This window comes from Petaurus breviceps, unplaced genomic scaffold, assembly GCF_028583685.1.
Source record: "Petaurus breviceps papuanus isolate PSGF00001 unplaced genomic scaffold, PetGlider_PUasm1.0 140, whole genome shotgun sequence".
Taxonomy (NCBI): Eukaryota; Metazoa; Chordata; class Mammalia; order Diprotodontia; family Petauridae; genus Petaurus; species Petaurus breviceps.
In genome coordinates this window covers 32,182,920-32,202,051 of record NW_027185698.1, presented here as the reverse complement: position 1 = coordinate 32,202,051, position 19,132 = coordinate 32,182,920, and the positions used below count along the sequence as shown (strand labels likewise).

At 38.6% G+C, this 19,132-nt stretch overlaps 1 protein-coding gene across 1 annotated transcript in view; it reads right to left on the bottom strand.

The window, feature by feature from the left end:
- The window catches only part of CLNK (cytokine dependent hematopoietic cell linker), a 218,525-nt gene that overhangs the window by 61,633 nt on the left and 137,760 nt on the right, over window positions 1–19,132 (bottom strand). The window contains exons 10-12 of the mRNA XM_069069834.1: window positions 9,617–9,642; window positions 8,714–8,733; window positions 7,474–7,584 (exon numbers count right to left, since the gene is read on the bottom strand). Coding sequence (XP_068925935.1) covers window positions 7,474–7,584; window positions 8,714–8,733; window positions 9,617–9,642 — 157 coding nt within the window. The remainder of the gene's footprint in view (window positions 1–7,473; window positions 7,585–8,713; window positions 8,734–9,616; window positions 9,643–19,132) is intronic.

Below are 19,132 nucleotides of genomic sequence, written 5' to 3'. Positions count from 1 at the left end.
GAGGGAGAGAGGGGGGGACAGAGAGAGAAAGAAAAGAGAGGGGGGGGAGGGAGAGAGACAGAGAGAAGGAGAGGGAGAGAAACAGAGAGAAGGGGAGAGAGACAGAGAGACAGAGAGAGAGAGAGGGAGGGAAAGAGGAGAGAGAGAGGAGACAGAGAGGGAGAGAGAGAAGGAGAGAGAGAGAGGAGAGAAAGAGGGAGGGAGAGAGAGAGAGAGAGAGAGAGAGAGAGAGAGAGAGAGAGAGAGAGAGAGAGAGAGAGAAGGGGAGAGAGAAATAAGGAGGGACAGAGAGGAAGGGGGGATAGGGAGGGAGGGAATGAGAGGGAGAGGGATAAAGAGAGAGAAAGATGGAAAAGGTGAAAAAGAGGGAAAAAATTTCAAGACAGAGCTCTAGGATATAGGAGGGCTTGGGGGCAGAAAACAGATGATATTGTGACAAAAATGAACAGAAAATGAGAAGGAATGGTCAGGTAGATAGGAGGAGTACCAGGAGACAGTATTTTCATGAAAGTTGAAAGAGGTCAGGGTATCCTGAAAGGAGTGGGGGTTGGTCAACAGAATCAAAAGCTGAAGAGAGATTTCAAAGGCTATGGCTCCAGAAGGGCCATTAGGGGGGCAAAAGTTCAGCCAAACATTTTGCTGTTTTGCCTATAGAGTGTCAGAGGGATGGTTTGAAAGATACTTTGACTGAAATGTGTGTGTGTGTGTGTGTGTGTGTGTGTGTAGTGAAATTACAGGACTGGCCAGTCATGTTTTAAAGATGCAGAGGTTTAGCTTTAAACTAGCAAATCTCATGGGAATTGGAGAGCTCTTTTTTTCTCATACCATCAATGTCGACTCATATGGGGTGAAAAACGACTACTCTAACAGCAGGAAGGCAAGGCAGCCATAGCCAATTGACAAGGCTGCAGCTGTCTGGCTGACTGCAATTGATACAGTTGATATCTAGATGTAAATCAGTCCCTAAACAGAGACCACAACTTGCTCTGATTGCTCAAAAGCTATTCCATTTTTGCATAGAGCAACGAGCTTGGTTTTACAGAGAGCAATTCATATTAAAGTGTTTTACATGGCAGCTGTTGTGGATGTTGACTGAGGATCTAGAACCCAGCTGCCAGTGTCAGGAACCTTTTGCTAAAGAAGAAAATAGGAAGACCAGAGTGAGACAGTGAAGAAAAATCATAATAGGGTTGTTGGTGCCTGAATTAGAGAGTAATTAAAAGTTAAGACTGCCTAGTAAAAGGCTGTGTTTAGAATAAGCTTGAAAAGCTCTAGTTCCTTCCTTCCTTCCTTCCTTCCTTCCTTCCTTCCTTCCTTCCTTCCTTCCTTCCTTCCTTCCTTCCTTCCTTCCTTCCTTCCTCTCTTTCTCTCTTTCCTTCTTTCTTTCTTCCTTCCTTCCATTCCTTCTTTCTCTCTCTTCTTTCTTTCATTCTTCCATTTTCTTTCTATTTCTCTCTAATTCTCTTCCTTTCTTTCCTTCTTTCTTGCCTTTTTTTCTCTTTCATTCCTTCTTTCTTTCTCTTTTTTCTGTCTCATTTTCTTTCTTCCTGCCTTTGTCTCTGTCTCTGTCTTTGTCTCTGTCTCTCTTTCTTTTCTTGGATTAATAGACTTTTAGAGATAGAAGAATCCCTAGGAGAACATCTTGATGCTGTCCTCATTTCAAAGATGAGGAAAAGGGCTCAGAAAGCTACTGTTCCCATGGAATAGAAAGAGTGTGAGGCCTGGAGACACACACCCTAAGATTTCCTCTTGACTCTGCTAGCTGTGTGACACTGGGAAAGCCATTTGGCTTTTCTGAGCCTTAGCTCCCTCATCAGTAAAGTGAGGGTGCTGTATGGGATGATTTCCAAGGTCTCTTCAGCCTCTGGTGTTTGTGCTCTCTCTTTTAGGGTCCCTTTCTGGTCAAACATTCTATAGTTCTAAAAACAGGAAAGTTAAGATTTAGAGCCAGAAAGAAATTTAGAGATGATAGGATTAGAGCTGGAAGGAAGCTCAATAGCCATTAAATTCACACTCTTATTTAATAGATGAAGAAACGAAGGTATAGCTTGTAAGTATCTGAGGCAGGATTTGAATTCAGGGATTTCTGACTTAAAAAAATAGCTCAGTGCCCCATCCACTGGGCTATATGGCTTATGAGACATATTTGCTCATTGATTTCCATGGGTTTAAATTTCCTTATTGGTAAAATCAGGGGGCAGATAGGTGGTGCACTGCACTGAGCCTGGAATCAGGAACACTCGTCTCCCTGAGTTCAAATCGGGCCTGAGTCATTTACTAGCTGTGTGACCCTGGGCAAGTCACATAACCCTGTTTGCTTCAGTTTCCTCATCTGTAAAGTGAGCTAGAAAAGGAAATGGCAAATTACTGTAGAATCTCTGCCAAGAAAACCTCAAATGGAGTCACTGATGAGTTGAACATAGCTGACAATTGACTGAACAAGAAAACAATGAAGGAGCTGGATTGGATGGCCTTTATGAATCGTCCTAGCTCTAAACATCATTTTCCCAGTCACAGTAATGGAATCTTGTCTTAAAAAAAACAGAATAGGGCCTTAGAGTTTAAATTTCCTTTTGCTCTCTGGAATCCTCCTCCTCAGCATCTAGGTTTATTATACACTAGTCCCTTTAATGAACTCTGCATTCTAGTCAGACTGGCCTACCTCTTATTCCTTATACATGCCATCATTCCATTTCCTCTCTCAGTGCCTTTGCCCAGGCTGTCCCTCATGCCTGTTATTCACTAGTTCCTTAATTAAATCTCCTAGCATCACTCACTTCTTTCACATCTTAGCTCAAGAACCACCTCCTCCCAAAGCCACGCCCCCTACTCCCCACAAAAAACATGGCTGATGGGATTCCCCTGAAATACTATCTATTTACTTTGTATATATTCTAAATTTATCATTTTTATATTGTCCCTCTCCAACAGAGTATATGCTCCTTGAAAACTGAGAGTGCTTAATAATTATCACTGTAAGTCTAGGACCTTGTTTGTTGAAAGAATTAATGAATTCCTTATAATAAACACATTGTCAGAATGGAGAAAGAAGGGATCTGAATGATCTATTCTAGCTCAAGTTAAATTGAGAATGATGATTCTTTTCATCTGGGCAATAAGGTTTAGTGGAAAAAGCACTGGTTTGGGAGTCAGAGGGCGTGGGTTCAATTTCTGGTTACTTGTTAGCTTTGTGGCCCTTGGCCAGTGACTTGGCCTTCCTGGCTCTCAGTTTCCTTTCCTATAAAATGAAACGGTTAGTCTAGACGGCCCCTAAGGTCCTTTCCAGCTACCTGATTTTTTTTCAGCCCAAATAGGCAAAGGGGTGTAACACCAAATTGGGAGGCAATGGACTGGTATTCGATTTCTGGTTCTGCTATGCGTTAACTTTGTAATCTTGGGCAAACTCCCTTAATTTCTAGCAGTCTCAGTTTCATCATCCCAAAAGGATTAGCTGACCTCGAAGGACTCTCTCTCTCTCTCTCTCTCTCTCTCTCTCTCTCTCTCTATATATATATATATATATATATATATATATACTCCTAATCATATTAAAAGAATCTTGTCTTATAGATGGCTCTGAAAACCAATGGCATATGTGGCTATAGATTTCCTAGCTTTCTCCCAAAACAACTACTCCCCACCCCAACCTTTCCCCTGGAGCTCTTATGCAAGAGGACAGGGCATATGTGAAGGAAGCACAAAGGCTCAAAGGCCAGTGTGGTGTCGGTAGTTGAAGATCAAAGATGCTGCCTGTGGAGAAGCTCTAAGATGCTTTTGATCTTCTTCACTCTGTGTTTAGCACTCAGCAGGCCAACAATAATGAGGTTCCAGGGCCAGCCTTTTTTCTCAGCCACCCCCATCAAAATGTAGGGTCAAGATATAATCCCTCATATGTGTTTTACAGTTTAGAAAACTTGCATGCTTAATATTCACTACAACCCTCTGAGCTAGATTCCCATTTTATTGATCAAGAAATTAAGGTTCCAGAGGTTAAGGCCATATGTCCTCCAGTTAGTCATTACAGAGCTGTTTTTGGAATCTTGATTCCCACTTCATCGTTCCCTCTGTTAAATCCATATTGCGTAAACAACCAAACCCCAGAAATAAAACTAAGCACCTCACACACTGCTAGGCACAAGTGAGAATAATTACAATTACAATTACAGACTGATTCACTATATCCTTAGAAGGGATCTATCTTTTTTTTTGCTTTTTTTTTTTTTTGGAAGGCGATTGGGGTTGACTTGCCCAAAGTCACATGGCTAGTAATAAGTATTTGAGGCCGGATTTGAACTCAGGTCCTCCTGACTCCAGGGCTGGTGTTCTATTTACGGAGCCACCTAGCTGCCCTGAGGGATCCATCTTAAGATGCAACATTCCTAGTAGGTCATATTTCTATAGTCAGTTAAATTTCACAAAGCACTTTCCTTACTACAACCCTGTGTGGTATGTGTTATTGTTAGTTATTGGCATATATATATGCCAATATGTTGCCATATATATATATTGGCCAAAATAATATAATTTATTATTATTATGCATTATTATTATTGGTATTATAATATATTATTATAGTGCCAAATGGGATCTATATTTATGTAACTATAGCCCTTTGCAAACTTTAAAGTATTATGTAAATGTTGGATAAAATTTGTTATTTTTACCATTACTCTCATTTTAATGAGATGCTCAGTGATCAGGCTACAGCACATTTTAAGTAAGGAAATACATAGAAGTAATATAAAGGATGTCATTGACCAGAAAAGAAGTTGAACCAATGAAGAGCAAGAAATGATGGGTGGGCAGTCCAAGTGTTGCAGTGGAATTGGGATATCAAGAGACCTTAAGCGAAGTCCCCAGAAAGTTGGGTGAACTAATTGTTGTAAACTTATGGGAAAATATGGATATGTCTTGCATAGAGTAGTTGGATTTGGAATTAGAAGACTTGAGTTTGATTTCTATCTCAGACACTTAAGAGTTGTAGCATCATATACAACTCAATTAACCCTGCTCAGCTTGCCACTATTGAATAGCGAATAGTGTTGTTTTAAGGATTAAAAAAGGTAACAAATTTATTCTTATTGTTAATGTTACCATTGCTGTTATTGTTAATGGTAGCCTGCATCACTGGAAGTCCATCCCAAATGTAAGAGGTCACAGATCCTTTGGAGTATTAGAGTATCTCCATTTTAAAGATAAGAAAACTGAGTACCAGTGAGATTAAATGACTCCCCCGGGGTCACATAGCAAGTAAGTGGTGGAGCCAAGATTTGAACCAGTTTTCTGGCTCTGAGACTTAGACATAATCACTTAATTATTTAGTTTTTTTTAATTTTTGCTTTTTGGAGGGAGGAACGCAGGGCAACTGGGCTTAAATGACTTGCTCAAGGTCACATGGCTAGTAACTATTAAGTGTCTGAGGCTGGATTTGAACTCAGGTGCTCCTGACTCCAGGGCCAGTGCTCTATTCACTGCAGCACCTTTGCTTTATTATTTAGCATCTTAGGTTGCAAATACTTTTCATATTCATTTTCTCATTGAATTCTCATAATAAACCTGTGAGGTAGATGGTACAGGTATAATTCTGATTGTTAAAATTAGGAAGCTGAAGATCAGAAAAGTGATTTGTTCACAATCAAAAGCTTCACAGGATGTAGAGTTGGAAGGGTTTTGGGAGAACATTTAGTCTAACCCCTAAACTTATAAATAAAGAAACAGACACAGAGATTTGTAGGGACCTGGCTAAGATTTCAAAGTGAGTAAATGGCAGAACCAGGATTCATACACAGGTCTTCTAACTCCTCAATGCTGCCTTCACATGGGAACTCAGAGTGATGAAAACTTGATTTAAATTTGTGATTCCATGAAGGATATTTCTACTCTCAAATAAAGGAGATGTTTGTTGTGTCATGCCCAACTCTTTATGACCCCATTTAACAAAGCTACTATAGAGTGTTTTCATTTCCTACTCCAGCTCATTTACACATGAGGAAACTGAGGCAAACAAGGTTAAGTGATTTGCTCAGGGTCAAACAACTAGTAAGTGTCTGAGTCCAGATTTGAACTCATGAAGGTGAGTCTTCTTGATTCCAAGAATGACACTCTTTACTTTGCCACCTAGCTGCTCCCCCCTCAAAAGGAGGTAGTGATTAACAAAACTGTAGAATATTTTTAAAGCTAGGAAGGGTCTTCGAACATGGAACTACAGAATGAAAGGTAACTTTAGAACCTACCAACTCTAAACTTTTTTTTAACAGGTTAAGAAACTGAATCCCAGAGAGAGCAAAAGACCATCTACATTGAAGCTACTAAGAGGTATAACTGAGATGGGGCTCAGGCACTCTGATTTCAAATCCAAAGCTCCTGCCATTATAGGTCACACTGGCCCAGTGAATCTAAATTGCTTTGAAGATATATTCTGTGGCAAAACAGGAGAAAGGGAGCTATTCCTACACCCCAAAGAAATTCATTAAAAACAGTCTTTCTAAGTCTCTTGGGGAGATATTACTATTTGGACTTGTTGAATTTTATGATCATAGCAGGGTAACAAATATTCTTTGAGTGATAAGAAAAGTAATCCATCATGGACACTTAATATTAGAGGTCTGGATTTTTCAATATCTATTTGTCAAAGAAGCAATAACATTTCTGACAAATGTGTTTTCATGTCATGTTTTCACTCACTGAGATTTAGTGATTGGGAATTTAGAAACTGTACTGAACCTAAAACAATGAGAAGTTCCTGCTAGTGTGTGAATGCAGTTTCCTGACTCAAATTCTTGGAGTTTCTTAAGGGATCAAGTTAAACCTTGACCATGCCTCTTTCTTGGATGGCTGCAGTATGTCAAAGAAAGTGTACTGGGATTTCAAGAAAAGAAATTCTTGGTTTGAGTCCTCGTTCTTTTTACTGACTGTGTGATTGTGGGCAAATCATTCAACCTCTCTGAGATTCAATTTCCTCATCTGTAAAGCATTAATAATAATTTTGGGCCTGATTACCTCACAGGAAACTATTTTGTAAATGGTAAAGAGTTATATAAATGGGAATGAGAATCATAGGATTCAGAATTTCAAGGGACTTTGGAGAGCTTATAAGTTGAAAATAAAATCCTTACAGGTAGGTATTATTAATCATTTTGTTTTCTTATTCTTAACATATGGTACAATGCCTTGTACATAATAGATATTTAAGACTTTTTGGATTAGATGAGATAAGATCATCTAGTTCAATCACCTCATTTTACAAATGAGGAAACTGAGGCCTAGGGAAATTGGGTTTATTATTAATACTTCTTAGTACTCTTCAACAGAAACTTTATTTTTAGAAAGAAATTAAGTTGACATTTTCCCAAGATTATATTTCTAGTGGTCACTTAATTCTTGTAAAGATGTATTGAAGTTAAACTTAATTTTTTCCTTTCTTCCATGAAGGCAGTTTTGACAGTTGTGGCACGTACAACTCAAAACTCTTACCTGGTTCTCCTGTCGACTTTTAGGAAATCATTTCTTTGGTTTATACTGAACCTACTCTTTTCTGGTTCAGGAGGAAGAGGTCGATATTTCTTTGGAAGGCTGTGTGGAGGCCTATTATTATAGAGAAACAAAAATGATTAATTTGGAAGATCACAAGATTTAAAAAAAAAATATTGTTCTTACAAGATAGGAAATGGATATAGGAAAGAAGACACTCTAGACCAATGTTTCTAAAATCAGTTGCCCTTCCACAGCCATAAGGAAGTCTTGGGAGGGGTATAGACTTTGGAGCTACATAGCCTTTCTTGTTCAACCCTCTCCAGTTCAAAGTTCATTCGACACTCCCTTTTTGTCATTGGTGTTGTTCAGAGCTTTCCTTGACAATCTTAGGCTCATTCTTATGACCCTATTCTTTCTTTTATTTTCTTTTAAATTTAAATTTATCCAAACCATACCAAGTAGAACAGAAAAAGATTATTGTCTTTGGAGCTGTAAATCTCTATTATGTACAGCTTGCTTTCCCTTTTGAATTGCTTTCCCTAATGAATTCAACACAAAACTTTCAAGGGTGTCCATCTTGTCTGAGTTTTCTTCTGTATATTAAAAAAATGCTTCAATGAATTTCTCTTTCTTTCCTTCCTTCTCTTTCTCTTTTTTCTTCCTTCCTCTCTCCCTTCCTCCCTCCCTCTCTTCCTTCCTTCCTCCCTTTTCCTTCTCCTATGACTCCCAACTCCCTCATTGGGGAAAAGAAAAGAAAAACAAAAACCTTGTCCCATTCTGCAACTTGAGCCCATCACCTCTCTGTCAGGAGATAGGTGGTATGCTTCCTCATTAGTCCTTTAGAATTGTGGTTGGTAATTGCATTAAACATAGTTTTTACCATCCTGACTCTATTCTTACAAGACCATACCACCCTATTGTATTCTTCCTCTTTCATCTGCCCTTGCTTCCATTTTCTGCACCTGCCTTTTCCTATTCTAAATTGGTTGGGAGTTCCCTGGGCTTCCATATCTGTCTCTTTACACCATAGCCCCTTTTATTCCTCATCAGAATTGGTTCCCTTGATGTCACCAGAATTTCATTCTTGAAGAGCTTCTATCCCCCAGGCTGATTTCCCTAGCCAAAATCCTAGTCATAGGATCCTAACTAAGCCCAGCTCTGAATCCTCTAAAATCTGAATTATCAAGTGAAGGAGAAAAGGCTTTGATCAAAAAACAAACAAACATATTGAGAGTCTTACCGAGGAGGTGGCAAAGGATTCTAGGGAAAAGAAAAATGGCAAGTCGTGTGAATGGGAATACTGACAATCTCAATTGTGTCGTCATTTTATAATAGACAAATTTAAAATTCATATTTGATATCACCTTAAGATTTATAAAGTACTTCCCTCAAAAGAACTCTGTGAAGTTGTAAGTATAATCTCCTGCCTCCCAAGAACTCTGTGTTTAATTTGCATATTTATACATATGTGTGTATGTATGTATATAATATTGCTTATTTTTGTGCAGATAATTTCCCCTTAGTAAGCTGCCTGAGGACAGGGATTCTCATTGTATCCCCTGTGCCTGGCACATCAAAAATTCTTTTTTTTTTTTTTTGCTTTTTGGAGGGCAGTTGAGGTTAAGTGACTTGCCCAAGGTCACATGGCTAGTTTTGTGTGTGTGTGTGTGTGTGTGTGTGTGTGTGTGTGTGTGTTAAGTGTCTGAGGTTGGATTTGAACTCAGGTCCTCCTGATTCCAGGGCCGGTACTCTATTCATTGTGCCACCTAGCTGCCCCCACATCAAAATTTCTTGATCTACTTTATGGAATTGAATTGAAGCAGGCAGTTTGAAGATTATTATCTCTATCTTCCAGGTGAGGAAACAGACTCAGACAGAAGTAAGCAATTTGCTTATGGTCACAGAGTAGTAAGCGTCAATCACAGCTAATATTCAAAGCCTGGTCTTGAAATTCCCAGTCCTGTGCTTTCCTCATCGTTCCCCACTGCTCAAGTCATGTGAGCATAGCAAATGGAGTCTTAAGAAAACTTAGAGAGCACATTTATTTACTTATCTTATGGACATTTATTTAACACTGACATTGTTATATTCTTCTTGCCAAGTAGACATTCATCTACACATCATTGGTAACAATTCTGCTTACCTCGATTCCTTTGGCTTCACTTTCTCCTGAAAAACAGCAAGAGAACACACCATTGAAACACTGGCAACATAATAATGAATCCATTTACCTTGACATCTCTGTGGATATCATCATGGCTTGTGTCTGGAGAGAAAATATAGCTCTCTCAAAGGGGCAATGGAAACTAATAGAAAGACGACTGGACCTATAGCTGGAGTACATGAGTTCAAATCCTTACTCTTTTACTTATTACTTGGGATCTCACTTTCCATCTCAGGGTCTCAATTTTCTTTTCTGTAAAATGAATGAGTTGAACTAGATGACCTCAAATGTCTCTTCTTGGCTCTGAATTTATGATTTCCTCAGTCATTGTGGTTCAGACTTAGAGCTGAAGCCTGTTATAGTAGAGTCTTAGAGTAAGAAAACCTGAGCTGAAATGCTAACATTATTTCTAATATGTAAAAGTCACATATAAATGCTTAATAATTAGCAAAAAAATTTAGTGAGAATTTTAAGAGAATAAGCAGTAACAAAATGTGTTTTTCTTTTAAAAAGTTCTTTATTTTAATACCAAAAAAGAGGAATTTTTCCATTGACAAAGTAAAACAGAAATCAATTATATGCAAAACTGAGAATCTCTGTTATGTACAACAGAGCTGTCAAACTCTAGGCCAGTGAAACTCCTTAGTGCAATTGAAATCCAATTAAAATTTAACTGGGAAATGTTTAACAAAATAAGAACAGTACGACATAGATAATGCTAATTTGTGGTTTTCTAAGTTAATATGTGACCACCAGGGATCAATTTCTATTTGAGTCTGATGCCACTAATATACAAGTTGCTTTTGAAAAAGAATATCAATTTGATGTGTTACTATTCATGTTGTGCTGCTTGTCTATGTTTTCTAATAACAGACACTCTTCTTAGTAATATTAATATGGCTTAGTGGAAAAAAAATCTCTGGATCAGATGCCCAGACACCTGAGCTCTTCTTGTCTTGGTCTGGCTACTACTGGCTTCTGTGGTCACATTCAATCCAACACTTATTTAATCTTTTCTCCGAGCAGAGCTCTGTGCTAAGCTCTGGGGATGGTTCAAGGTTTAGATGACCCTTGCCCCACAGGACCTCAGAATTAGAAGAGATTTAAGCAGCTCTCTAGATCAAGTACTATTCAAACAAAGTTTCTCTCTACAGTATTACCCATAGGTGAACATCCAACCTCTGCTTAAGACTTCTAGCTAAGTCCAGGAGAGGTCATGCAATCCATGTATAGAAAACTAGAACGCACAGTAATGATAACTTACTTTTGTACAGTTCTTGACAATTTAGTTCTTTTATAACAACCCTATGGGAATGGATAGTGAAAGATTATTATTATAATTTCACAAGTGAGGAAACTGGGGCTTGGGGATGCCCATGGTTACAGGGAACATGTCAAAGGAGCCAATCAAGGAGAGTTGAGGTGTTGTGACATATTTGTCAGTGTCCTTTTCACTGCTCCACACCACATTGTCACTCTAATTAACATAATAAAAAAGTGCAGTGTTCTATGTTGTGATTAGGGAAGGAGCGATCACATCTAACTGAAGGATCAACTGTTAGACTTAGTTTTCTTATTTGCAAAATGGGGATAATAAATACACCTGCCTCACAGGGTTGAGAATCAAATAAGATAAATATTTGTAAAAAACTCTGTAAACTTTAAGCACTAAATAAATATGAATTATTATTATTGTTGCAGAAATTCAGCAAAAGATGCTGGGAGAAGGAGACACCCTCCAGAGACAGGGAAACAATAGAATCAAAGGTAACAAGGCATATTCAATTAACCAACAAGTAGCTCATTTTGGCTAACCATAGAATATTTAGGAAATGGTTGTTTGAAATAATGCTGGACTATTAGACTGTATCAAATAATTTGAAATTTATTCTACAAGTACTAGGGAGTGTGATAGTAATGGAATATAAAGATCCCCCTGTATTGGCTTGGTTTTCAAATTGATTGTGTTAAAACCCAGAACTTGCTAATCCCACCTGTGGGATGGACTTGTTGACTTGAAAAGAGAGAAACGAACTGGGAGGAGCTGGTGACATAGATTTTGGAGAGACAAGAGAGAGGCAGAAGAACTTTTTGGAAGCAGCACCCTCCTGGAGGCAGAGAGAGAGAGACTGAGAGAATTGCTGGGGGCCCCTTTGAATTGCCCTGGACTTTTGAGACCTGCCCCCTGAGCTGCCAAGGACTGAGGAGACATGGCTGTTTTGCTGGTACTTTGACTGTTTTGATGTTGTTTTGCCAGATTTGTCCACTGGTGAAAGACAGTCCTTTTGTTGAAGAAGTCCTGGAACCTGGCTGTTGGCTAAGAGCTCCTGAGACTGTCCTGCAGACAGAGAGTGAATACAGTCCACTGGTGAAGGACAGTGCTGTTGTTGCAGGGGTCTGGGAACCTTTCTGTTGGTTCAGAAGCCCTGAAGAAGGATTTTCTTGTTGTAGGTTTACAGAAATCCTTGGAGAGGGTTTTGCTAATGTTTTCAGGGGTTCTAGGACTGTTCTACAGACAGAGGATGAATTAATGAAGAGACTGGCAATGTATCTTGTGGCCTTGCTAAGCCTTGTCTCCCCAGGAACTAAGATTGCTGAGAACTTGCCTTGTGTCAAGATGAAGAAAAGACCTCCATTTGGGTTTTAAGTGCTGTGCTTAAACTTGATGTAACTCTGGGGTAGATTCAATTGTGATCCAGAGGTGGGAAACTTTTGACCTTTTTGTGTTCTATGGTTGAACAAATGAATGTACTTTACTTAGATTGGAAACTAATCTCCATTTGAGAAGAGGGGCTTTGTGGTGGACTAAAAGAAGGTACAGCCTAGGGGTGGAGTAGTATTTAGAACAGGGACTTTGTAATTGATTGAATGAATGTAAGGTCCTGGGGTGGGGTAGTACTTGGAGATTATTTAATCACCCTTAGTAAATGCTGTATTTTGAATGATGTCATGTTTTGATCTTCTCTGTTCTTGGTTTGTCACTGAATAAAATGGAGAGCACCTATGCTGGTATTTTGAACCTTGGGAAGTTGCCTTTCCTTGGCATTACATTACAGGGAGCCATGGAAGGGGTTTGAATAGAGCAGTGAGATAATCAAATTTGTAAATAAAGTGTAATAATCTATAAATAAAATAAAGTATAATAATCTAAAAATAAAAAAAAATAAAGTCTAATAATAATATGTGGAGGGCATATTAGAGGGGGAACAGATGAGAGGGAGATGAGGGGTATAGCACTTTGGAAAGTACTGTAGAGGGGCAGCCAGGTGGCGCAGTGAGTAAGAGCGCAGGACTGAGTAAGAGCGCCGGCCCCAGAATTGGGAGACCTGGGATCAAATCTGGGCTCAGATACTCAGCACCACACCCAGAAATAACTGGCCGTGTAACCTTGAGCAAATTACTTAACTCCAACTGCTTAAAAACAAAAGTATTGTAGATATACATCATTTCCCCTAGTTCTTAAAACCATCCAATAAAATAATTACTATTGCCGGTTTCTTTTTTGGTGTTTAAATTTTTTTTTTTTTTGGTGAGGAAACTGACACTCAGAGAAACAACTAATTTGCTTATGGCCATAAAACTAGTCAGTGTCACAGGCATAATTGAAACCTGGGTCTTGCCAGACTCTAGGCCATCGCTCCTTCCACTGCCCTCGTTGACCTCTTAGGACATCAGATTCCTGTTGGATTAGATTATTTCTAAGGTGCCTCCCATCATATTGAGGTCTATGGGCACTGCCAAATTAGAGAAGGATCATGAACAATATTTTATCATTCCCTAATGTTGACACTTGACTTTCTATATGCAAATTCCAACGATGGATTGAAATCCAACAAGCACCAACATTCTTGACAACATAGGAACATAAAACATGCCTAAAGACACCTTGACTGATGTGACTCTAAAATTTACAAGCTTGCCTTTTAAAATTATGTTACCCAGAAGACTTCTTCACATGAGGATTTACATGGTGCTAAATGGGAAGAAATAGAATTAATTTTCCACTTTTCTGAGAGTCTAGGAATTCATAGGGGTTCTCAGGGGTTTCCCTTCTCCTGAGATGCTGGATTTGGCCATGGGTATAGTTGCCTGTAATTCTCAACTAGTCTCTTTTCAACCCCATTACTGTGACTATCAGAAGTCAATGTTCCTGCTAAGTCTTTTATCAGGGTCAAATTGATTTTCCTAAATCATAAATCTGACTATGTCATTCCTCTACTCAATAAACATTAGTGACTTCTGATGGCTTCCAGAATCAAATATAAACCCCTTTTCAATCTGACCTCAATTTGCCTTTCTTGTCTTGTCACACATTAGCACCCTACATGTACTCAAGAGTCTTATGTTGAAATAGATACCATTTTGATATCACGTATCATTTGTAAAGTTCTTTTTACATATACTGAATTGTTTCTCTTTACAACAACCATGTGAGAGGGAAGCTATTATTATTGTTCTTTTAGTTGGTCAACAAGTATGTATTAAGCACTTACTGTATGCCAGGTATACTCCCTGCCCTCAAGTATTCTTTTTTTTTTTTGCATTCTTTTTTTTTGAGGGGGGAAGGCAAGACAATTGGGGTTAAGTGACTTGCCCAAGGTCACACAGCTAAGTAAGTGTGTCAAGTGTCTGAAAAAATATTTGAACTCAGGTCCTCCTAACTCCAGGGCTGGTGCTCTATTCACTGTGCCACCTAGCTGCCCCAGGAGTTTCCATTCTTATGGAGGAGACAATAGACAAATAACTGTGTATACAAGACATGTAGAGTATAAATTGAAGTAATATCAGAGGGAAATCTTTTACGGATGAGGAAACTGAGGGCTGAAGAGTCTAAATGATTTGCCCAGCATCACACAACTAGGGAGTATCTGTGGTGGGATTTGGGCTTGGGTCTTCCTGACTCCAAGTCCAAAGTTCTATCTGCAGCTCCACCTAGAGTCATGGAACATTAGAATTATAAGGGACAGGGTAGGCTAGGAGGCGCAGTGAGTAAAAGCGCCCACCCCGGAGTCAGGAGGACCCGAGTCTGGTTCTGACCTCAGACACTTAACACACACAAAAAACTAGCCGTGTAACCTTGGGCAAGTTACTTAACCCCCAAATGCCCTCCAAAAAGCAAAAAAAAAAAAAAAAGAATTATAAGGGACCTTAGAAGACATCAAGCCAATCCCATTAAACTGAGACCCTGAGGTTGTGACTTTTACAGAAGAGGAAATCAAAGTCTGGGCATATGAAGTCATTTCCATGATATCCTGTTCCATAGCTAGTTGATTTTAATTTATTTATATTTTCAAGGTATTAGTTCTTTGCATACTTTTTTTTGGAGAGGGTGAGGTCAGAGTTTGCAGCTGTGATTGCATTGCTGTGGATGCAAATTCTTCCTCCTTCCTCCACTACCAATTTATGTAGATTTGCAATTCATCTATAATTTATAATCATAGAGAATTGTTTGGGATGCTGAGAGGTTAAACAATTTGTCCATGATGACACAACATATATCATTACATGACATGCAACAGACTCTTTTGAATATTTATTGTGTTTTGTTGTTCATTATAGTGACATTATAGATAGATAGCTTCAAAGCCTAAAAGATGAGGATTCAAGTCCTGCTTAGTGACCTAGCACAACTTGCCTAGTCTCTCTGTAGCTAGGCAAGTTGCAGAGAAGGAGTCAACCTGCTTTGGTAGAGAAATTCCTTACTGGGAGTTCCCTGCACCAAAGAAATGGCAGGTCTTGTCCCTATCCCTGTTGCTGTCATGCATTTCATCTATCCATATTGAATTCTTATCCCCTTACAAGACTGTGAACTACATGAGACCAGAGGCAGTGTCAAAATGATATTTTTTAATCTCCCTCAGCCCCTAGCATAGTGTCTTGCACATTAATTCTAGTCCCTTCTCTCTGTTAATTATTTCCTATTTATCTTGTTTATTGCTCACTATATATATATATATATGTATGTGTGTGTATACATATGTACATATACATCCATATACACACATATATTTGCTTGCTTCCTCCCTCATTAGATTGAAAGCTCCTTGAAGGCAGGGACTGTCTTTTGTTTTTTAATATATCCTCAGCACTTGGCACATAATAAAGTGCTATATAAATGTTAATTATTGTTGTTCTTGGGTTTGTTATTGTCAGCTCCTTGTTTATTGAATCAAATTCAAACAAAGCCCTAAACCTAACAACAGGAACAATAATAATCCCTCTTTGCAGCACCTTAAATTTAAAATTACCTTCTTTTATTATAGTGGTGAGGTAGGAGTATAAGTATCCATCTCTATTATACAGAAGAGGAAAATGAGGCTCAGAAAGTTTAATGAATTGCCAAAATTCACACAGCTAGTGTCAGTGGCAAGATTTGAACCCCTGTCACTCCACAGTAAGGATACTGTTACCTCATGTTCCTTCAACCTGGGCATCTGGGGGAAGAGAAACCTGGGGCTTGCAAATGGTTCTAACTTCCTGGGTATTTAAATTTTGCCATGCCTCATAATTATTTGTGAAGTCTCATATTCATGCATATATTTTCGTCTACTGGAAAGCCAGCATTAATGCTTTTCATTTATTTACATAACAAAAGGATGCTGGAGGCTTTTTAGTATTCTGAAATGCTGTAAAAGACATGTGGTCTTCTTGAGCCTAACAGATTTTTGTACATGTTATCTAAAGGTTTGCCATTGCGCCACCTGGTGGCTTATAATGTTATCAGCACAAACTGAATCCAGTCTTTCCTGGAAAATTCATCTGCTAGCTTGATCTTTATCCTAAACCAATCGGTCTCTTCCAAGGGCCGTTACCGCGTGGCACATGACACAAGCTGGATCTGCCGAGCCATAAACTCATAAACAGAGTTGAAAGAAACCTTAGGATTCATCTAGCCAAGCCCTGACCTAAAGAACAAGCCTTCCTACATTACTAATGGTTAGTAGACCAGTCCTCTCACTACCTCACGAGGAAACCCATTCCAATTTTCTTTTCCTTACTTTTTTTTTGGCAATACTGATTATTGGAAAGTTTTTTCCCCTATAAAGTTAAAACCTGTCTCCCTAAAGTTCTTTCTTATTTCCAGTCTTTTCTTTATCTTGGTCATTCTTTTCTGGACACATTCTAATTTGTCAATACTCTACCTAAGATCTAGGGCCAACCTATTTACTTGAAAATATTTTTCTTAATCTTCTTACCCTTAGTTCTAACAAAAGAATCTTGGTAGTCAGTCAGTCAATAAGCATTTATTGAGTGCTGACTCTGTGCAAGGCACTGTGTTTAGTGCTGGTCACACAAAGAAAAGCAAAAGAAAGTCCTTTATCTTGAGAAGTTTGTGTGACCTTGGGTAAATCACTTAACCCTGTTTGCCTCAGTTTCCTCATCTGTAAAAATGAGCTGGAGAAGGAAATGGCAAACCACGCCAGTATCTTTGCCAAGAAAATCCCAAATGGGGTCACAGAGTCAGATATGACTGAACAACAACAAAAATTGACCCCAAGCTCTTTGAGCATGGGGACCATGTTATAGCTAGCTTTGTATTTGCCCCAGAGTCAAACCAAGAACACGCATGGCACATACTAGCATTTTATCATCATTTGTTAACTAATGGAGCATGAACACATGGTGCACTGGGATGCGTCAGGAATCCTGGATATTAGTCCTGCTTTTGCCATTAGACAATTGTGTGCCTTTCAGCCAGGCGATTTACCTTTTGGGGTTTTATTCATCTTTTCCTTTCTCTTTCCCTGTATAATCTGTAGAAGGGAGGTACAAGGTAAACTTGCTGACCTTTGGGGCTATCTCCAACTTAAAAAAAAATCATATAGTTTAGTATCTGTATATGAGGCAATATATGTCAAAGTGCTTTCAAGTTTAGAGCGCTTGAATGATAGAGTTGGAAGAAACCTAGAACATAGAACATGGAACGTTGGATCTGGAAGGGACCTGACATCATGCTATCCAGACTCTTCATTTTTAGAGAATTAGAGCCTCAAGAATATATTATTACTATTATTTTAGCTGAAAGCTATAGTTTTCCCACATGTAACTAGTGTTGTCTGCTTCAGTGGGAAGAAGATTCTAAACCCAGATCACGTAATTAGTGAGCATTATTCTTGGTTTTCCATCAATGTTTTAAATTCACATGCAGATAAAGGAGTAGGCAATAGTGAACTGGGGAGACCTCACAGTTATGGAGACTCAGTCCATTCCTTAGTCAGTTTCTGGAACCATGAAATTCAGTAATTACAGTATGTTACCAATTTGAGCCTATCACAATTGTAATGTAGAGATGTTATGCAGAAATTAAATATTAAGACTTTATATCCCTGTGATTAATTATGGATGAGCCAAAATGAGGAGAAGTTCTAGGGACTTAATTTTCTGTGCAGTTGATGAGGCCTGATACAGAAACTCCTTCAAGCAAGGAGATAGTCTGAGAGATGAAAGAGAGAATAGAAAAGCCAAAAATGGATTTTTGCAGGCCAAGGCTAAAGAGCATAGGATTGGGAGATGGAAGGAACCCTTGAGATCATTTAGTTTGACCCTCTCATTGTACAATTAAGGAAACCAAGGCTCCAACTAGGGATATGATTTGCCCAAAATAGCCCAAGCTAGAGAGAATTCAGTCAGGTCATTTGACCACAGACTTTGGTGTCTATACTATTTCATGAATTAGGAAATTTTAAGTAAAGTCAGAAATTAGATGCAATCTTTTGGTTATACTGAAAGTGTTGAGTCATTAGATTGCCCCTCAAAACAAGGTGAGAAAGGCAATGTGGGGAAAAGAACAGAGTGCTGGGCTTAGATTCAGAAGACTTGATTGTCAGTTTTCTAACTTCAAAATGGGGACAGATACCTCACAGGATTGTTTAAAGGAATAAATGATAATAATAGTAATAATATATAATAGTTATATAGTAATCACAGTAGTAGAAGATAAAAGGCCCTGGTATGCTATGGTCCATGGGGTCATGAAGAGTCAGGCATGACTGAACAAAAACAACAATAATAGAATGTTAATAAAAATAGCTAACACATTGTACTTTAGGTTTGGCACAGTTCTTCATAAATATTATGTCATTTGATCCTTACAACAATCCTTTAAGATAATTAGTCACTAAGAGGATAGCTATAGCTCCCATGAGTAAACAGTTAAATGAATGGCTTTCAATATGAGGGACTTTAATATAATTAAGTCAATTTTCAATTGTTAATGTGGGCAGTAAGTTAAGACTTGGAAAAAATTCAGCACAGAAGCTAAAATGGAAAAGTTGGGGCAGGATAGGAAGAGGGCAGAGGAAGGAAGGAGGAAGGGGCCCTGGAATGTTTTTCAGAAATTCTGGAACTTTTGGTCCTTTCCTTTCCTTTCAATCTGCCGACATTAAGTTTTTGCTTTTGAGGTCTAGTAAAACAGTCTGATCATTGAGATGTTTAAGTGTCCCAGGGGCTGATACCAGGAGGTTATTGCTATTTATATACCTTTTGAGTTCCTGG